Source organism: Grammomys surdaster, unplaced genomic scaffold (genome assembly GCF_004785775.1).
Source record: "Grammomys surdaster isolate TR1022 unplaced genomic scaffold, NIH_TR_1.0 125284, whole genome shotgun sequence".
Lineage (NCBI taxonomy): Eukaryota > Metazoa > Chordata > Mammalia > Rodentia > Muridae > Grammomys > Grammomys surdaster.
In genome coordinates, this window is record NW_021620163.1 from 426,202 (window position 1) to 432,962 (window position 6,761).

At 33.4% G+C, this 6,761-nt stretch overlaps 1 protein-coding gene across 1 annotated transcript; it reads right to left on the minus strand.

The window, feature by feature from the left end:
* Window positions 1-4,841: 4,841 nt before the first annotated feature.
* On the minus strand, window positions 4,842-5,759 carry LOC114637428 (olfactory receptor 140-like). Its single transcript, XM_028785653.1, has one exon. The coding sequence runs from the start codon at window positions 5,757-5,759 to the stop codon at window positions 4,842-4,844; it is 918 nt and encodes a 305-aa protein (XP_028641486.1).
* Window positions 5,760-6,761: the final 1,002 nt, after the last annotated feature.

A 6,761-nucleotide genomic window follows, 5' to 3' on the forward strand; every position in this document is an offset into this window, starting at 1 on the left:
TCTCTCTCTCTCTCTCTCTCTCTCTCTCTCTCTCTCTCTCTCTCTCTCTGTGTGTGTGTGTGTGTGTATATGTGTGTATATCCCATTAAAGTATGATAATATTCACAATACATATTACTGATATTTGACCAAACACTATTGTAATTCAAACAGTGGAGTACAATGAATAACTATATTCTTCATTTAGAGATTAAAAAGTGAGACTTGTTAAATTAAAAAAATGACACAAAATTAAGTTTAAATCTCTAGGAGTCCCCATGTCTATAGCTTGCCTAACATGAGCGATACACATGAGTGTAAATCATAACAATGCCATACAAACAATAGAATAATACAAATAAGACCATGATAAAGACTTCTTAACACAAGGTTATGCTTCTATTTTTGCATGTTAATCGTATTCTCACATAAAATAAATAAATCTAAAAATTAATGACTATATCCTCTATAGAATTTCTTATTTAACATTTAAACATTACATCAAGATACAAGATCCATTCAGTGTATTATCAGTTATACCTTTTATATCAGATGAGTATTATTTCACATTCCATAATGTGAATGAGAAATCTGGGACTGAGGATCATCACTTCTAAGATTATTATAGATCATGAATTTTTCAAACCTTTTAAAGTAAAAATTCTTTACTATTACAATAAACCTCTGGAAAGGTAAGCATTAGTGAGAGTTGAAGAAGGGAATTGGGAATTGAATATCATCGTATACTATTATATATGTAGATGAAATTCTCACCAATATCACTGTCTAAACATGAGCTCACAAGAATGATGCCAATAGCAATGCCAAATTATATTGTAAAGCCCAAGAGGCCTCAACTCTACACAAATGACTACAGGCAACTAGAGAATGCTGAGAGCAGGAGAAGTAAAGTTCCCCAGGGAAGACCATTCCAATTAGTTACTGAATACCAAATGGTAAGATGAAAATATACATACAAGTAACTTTGTACAGACTGGGAGTGTTATACATAGGAATATATACATTTACATACATGCATACAATAATAATGAAAAAAAGCAGCTATGCATTTGAAAGATAGCAAGGTGTTATTTGTGGGAGGGCTTAAAGAGAAAAAAGAGAAGGGAAAATGTTATTATAGTATAATCTCAAAAATAATAAAATAAAATTAGTCCTTGAACATAAAAATATAGTGGAGAAATATTGTTCTCACAGTCAAATTTTAGAATAAAATAATACTTTATTTAATAGTTAGATTCTTTTTGTTAGAGATAGTAGTATGCATCCTATTTGTCTCAAATGTATTATAGACCATTGGTTTAATAGTCTATACTTTACTAATCTATATAATCCAATCACAAACCTACCTGTCTCCAAGACCAAACTTAATGTATTAATGAATAGCCTTCATGAAGTAGAGAGAACATGAAAATCAGCATGATTCTTTTTGTTATTTAACTGCCTAGCTCTCTGTTTTGACCTACATTGTTCTTTCTCAGGGTCTGAAGGTGGTTGCGATAAACTTACAAATGTTTGAGCTCAAAGGATCCCTCTCCAGAATTCTTGGCTTACAGCACAACATGTCTCTGCACTGAATTTCATTTGCTCTTACTATTACTGGTAAAAATCCCTATAAACAATCACAGATCTAGAATAATTTAAAACACGAGTCATATACAAGAACTGCTAAGAAAGCTGTTTTCTTTATTAAACTTGGGGAACAGAATACAATTCCTTTTCTCTCTGTTAGTAATAAGTACATTCAACTTGGCCTGGCATTCAGATCATCTCTGTGGCAATGCATCTCCAACCTCCTGCCACCCTATGGTTTCCTCCCACTGCAGTGGGTCCCAATTCATTACAGGACTATACATCACAAAATGCTTTCAGCAGTTAAAAGGCTTGGTTAGAGCAAGCCAATTTAGTTCTTAGTCCTGCCCAGGAAAGTTGCTAACTACAGAATATTCAGTCCTACAAGGAAAAAAACAGAAAATGAAAAAGAAAAAGAAAAAGAAAGAGAAAAAGAAAAGAGAGCTCTCAAAGTGATCAAAATTAGTGTGTGTTCAGAACTACTAAAAAGGCAGTGTCAGATTCGTTATATTTTTTTCTTTTAATTCCTACCAACTCTAGAAGAGATAACTGAGAATGCTGGCATATGCCTAGAATTCAAACCTTGGTAAGTCTGGGATAGGAGAACTACAGTCTTGGGGCCAAGACTGTTTAGAACACATTAGTCCATGTCTAAACAATGGCAAAACTAGAACAAAACACAATAAAAAACTAGAAAAAAACCAAGATACTCTATGACATAACAACTATTATTTTATATGTACTAAATAAAGATAGGAGATCTAAGGAACGTTGATCAAATCCTTTGGGAACTTAAGCCATGTGACAACTCCACAGCATAAACCATGGACTATAGTCTTCAGCTATCAACATTATCCATCATATCTTGTAGCACATATGTGAATATAAAAGCAATATGCAAGAAAAATTTTGAAGAATAACAATCAGCTTTCCATTATGATTAATTTTATTATAAACTTCTCATTTTTTAAAAATTTATTTTATGTATTTACCATTATTCTCTTCAGACACACCAGAAGAGGGCATCAGACTGCTTTGCAGCTGGTTGTGAGCCACCATGTGGTTGCTGGGAATTGAATTTGGGACTTCTGGAAGAGCAGTCAGTGCTTTTAACCACTGAGTCATCTCTCCAGCCCTAAACTTCTCATCTTTAAACATAATTTTATAATCACTAATAACTTTCATTCAACAGAATAAGAAATTGTATATTTTAAAATGAAAATATCAAATATTTTCCAAAAATTCTTATAAGTATCTTTTTTTCTTTTAAATTGCATTCTATACTGTTTTAGATACTAAAGGCTTTTTCAGATACCAACTGCTTATTCATGCAGAGGAATCATAGAACTCTGAAATTTGAAAATAGGAACTTTCTAAAAGCTATGATCAATATGTTTTAACCCAAAGCTCTGATATTTATAGTTCTTAAAATGTTTGGAAAACATATTTCTATATCTATTGTTATAGAAATATAAAATGTGGTCACCAATCCATTTTAACTTTGGCTGCATATTTTACTTTTCTGAACTCATTTTCACTTATTGATGAAAATGCAATAGTCACATTGGTTTCATCTTTTTAGGTGAGATGTAAGAGTCAGCTAAGAGGTCTAAGGAAGAACTTTATGGACAATAACTTGCATTTGTCCATGGTTCTATGGTCAAACTTGATGTGAAAAATAAATATAAAATTGCAAAAAAATTATCAATTTTAAATGACATGACATTCTTTTGTGTTGCAAAATAAACTTGTAGGAAGGATTTAGTTCTTTGTGCTCAATGATGAGTACTAGGGGAACCTAGAATGTTAACCATGAACGGTTGTTCATTCAAGGGAAGTACTAATATACTCATTGTCTTCCCAGAGGGCCAAGAGCATATATTTACTAGAATGATGACTTTTTCTCTAACTGTAAGGCTATACATTATTCCAGCACTGAATCCTCCTCCTGACTCTTATTGTATATCTGCTTTTCTTGTCAATCTATAGGTCCTATCTTTATAAACTTTACAAAGAGTTTTAAGGTAATCATGTCTGATATGTATTTAGTTTACTTGGTTTCACAAAGAGACTTAGGTTTGCATTATTGCAGATGTGGACCTGAATTAATTACTATCAGAATAAATTTTTACCAAGTTATGCTGTGCTTAAACAGGACTAAAATAAACTACTTAGAGGTCAATTTTGAACTAACACCAGCTCCTAAGTTTCTTTGAGCCTAACTGCCTCCTCGTCTCCCATGGAAACATGCTTCTTCAAAGCACAAAATTATAGTACAACATTTTGTTGTAATTGTTTTATTATTATTTCTTAGTGTGGTTAATTCATAAACTCATAAATGTATAAATGTATTTAGAAATAATCATATATAAAAGTATACTGTCATCATCTGAAAGCCTTGCAATTTATCACTCATGAATTAAGGGATCCTGTAAAAGTAACTTTTATTCATCTGATATAATTGTCACCAAAGCTTATTGCCTCAGTCTGCTAACCTAGACCTAGTCCAGGAAGCTTCTAGCCTCTGTACAATCTAATGCAGGTCTAGAATGTTTGTAGGCTTTGGGACTTACTCTTGAATAAGTTCATCCCTTCCTAGTTCTTTATGAAGTATGACTGGCTGTCAGCTCAGCTATTTTGACTCAAAACTCCTCTCCACCCTACCCTTTTCAATTTGGTTTCAGTCTTGGTCTCTGATTTAATTGTTCCTCTTGGACTCATACTAAATTTGACAATATGTTGTAATCTTTTGACTCCTTGTCATTCTCTGGCTTGTTTTTTTTTTTTTCTTCACCTTCATCTAGCTTGTTCTCTATAACCTGTCTGTCTATAACTGTCCCAATAAAACTGCCTCCTCTCCTTTCTTTTTCTCTCTGTGCTGTTTTCTCTTAAGTAGCCTTTCTTTTCTCTTTCTTCTCATGAGTTAAGCATATCCTATTCTATCAAATCTGACTCTGATTCATCATTTTTTTCTGCCACTCAATTGGACCCAAACATGGGTGCTTCCTTCTACAAATTAACTTTACTTTCACTACTTGTGATTAAAGGTACTAAGGGCATGTGTATATTCAAGTAAGAGGTGTTAAATTTTTAAGCTAATGACTGCACCACACTATAGAAACAGGGTGTTTTGTTTTGCTTTGCTTTTCAGTAAATAACATGATCTTGGGGTTCACAGTGTGACCAAATGTCTTGCAAAAGGTACCATTGTGACAAAAATACAAATTCATAAATGGCATGAGAAGATGAAAGTATCCATGGTATATCATTTGTTATTCAGAATTTATTCTTTTTAAGACCATTCTAATGGCATTTTTTACCTCTGTGTTCCTTACTGTGTAGATAACAGGATTTAACAAGGGTGTGATGATAATATAAAACACTGCTATTGCTTTATCCATGGGAAAGGTTGCCACTGGTCGCATATACATAAAAATACATGGCACAAAAAATAATACAACAACTGTGATGTGGGAGCCACAGGTAGAGAGGGCCTTTTTCCTCCCTGCAGGGCTATGTGTCCTCAAGGAGAAGAGGATGACCACATAGGACATCAAAAGCATTGAGAAGGTGATCACAGGGATTACACCACCATTGGCAGCAATGAGAAGACCAAGAAGGAAAGTGTCAGTGCAGGCAAGTTGTAGCAAGGGGAAGATGTCACAAAAGAAGTGATCCAAGATATTGGGGCCACAGAAAGGGATCCAGAGGGTAACAAGTATCTGACCAAAGGAATGTAGAAAACCCACTATCCAACATATTCCCACTAGTAGACAGCACGTCTGATGGTTCATCCTGGAGACATAGTGCAGAGGTCTACAGATGGCCACATAGCGGTCATAGGCCATGACCACAAGAAGGACAATCTCTGAAGCTCCTAAGAAATGTTCAACAAAAAGTTGCAATATGCAGGCATTGAATGAGATGGTTTTTGTTTCTGATAGTAAATCTGCCAGCATCTTAGGGATTGTGCAAGATGAATAGCATGCATCAATCAGAGATAAAAACGCCAAGAAAAAGTACATTGGGAAGTTCAAAGACTGGCTACAGATGATGGTACCTACAATGAGCAGGTTTCCTGAGACAGTAATGATGTAGGTCATGAGTAACACAAAAAATAGAATTTTCTGAAGCTTGGGATTCTGTGTTAGTCCCATGAGGATGAATTCAGTCACATTCATGCTGGGCATTTCAGGAGTGCTGGATTCACCTAGAAAAAGATCTTATTAGCAAACTTCATGAGGTACTTATTTTATGGTTTTCAGTTAAGAACAAAACATTTTAATAATGTGAATTATTTTGTTTCATGGTAAACCAAAGGGAAACTCTCTATGCTATCTGTTTTATAAAAAGAAATTAAAATTAACTTTACCATCTTATGAGGATTTTTATTTGAAGCCAAGTTCCAACAAAAATACTATTAAAGAACTGTTTTTGAACCTCTCAGTTTAATTCTTACTTAGTCATGGCTGACATATTCACACTTATCAATCAATACAAAATGAATTCTTAAAGAAATTATATCACGTTATAGATAGTTTGTAAGCTTGATTGTGTGTATGTGTGTGTGTGTGTGTGTCCACATGCACATGCTAAGAGTTACCTAGATGTAATACAATCTTAATATTTGTTTAATAGTTAATTTATGAGGTAATTTCTATATATTTATTAATTATCTCTAGTAAATAAATATATAGTAGTGGAAAATACAAATCAAACTATTCCCTTTCTTCATAGAGAGAAGAGGTAGAAAATTAAGAAATAGAATTATATAAAATATATGTTTATAGTAGTTGCCCTAAAAATGATATGGCAAGAGTAGCCAAATGAATCTAAAATAAATAATCATATTAAGCATACTGGTCAAAACTTCATTAAGATGGAATTCATAACTAGTATTAGCAACAGTGAAGAGGGAGCTAAGATGATATCTAAAATAAGGCTTCAAATAGAATATCATTATGGAAAATCCCTGTAGAACGAGTAAAGTAAATGACCTATGGGATGAGTAGAGTTAAAGTCAGTGACCTCAAAGGATAGACCTGGTCAAAATACACCAAGATAAACTGGTTCCAAATCTTGCAAGCCTTTACATCATTCTATAGGGCACAATTTAATTATATATGGCAAGTCAATCATTGTCAAATTTTAGATAGCAAAACAATATAATCTGACTTACCTGTCATTTGGAC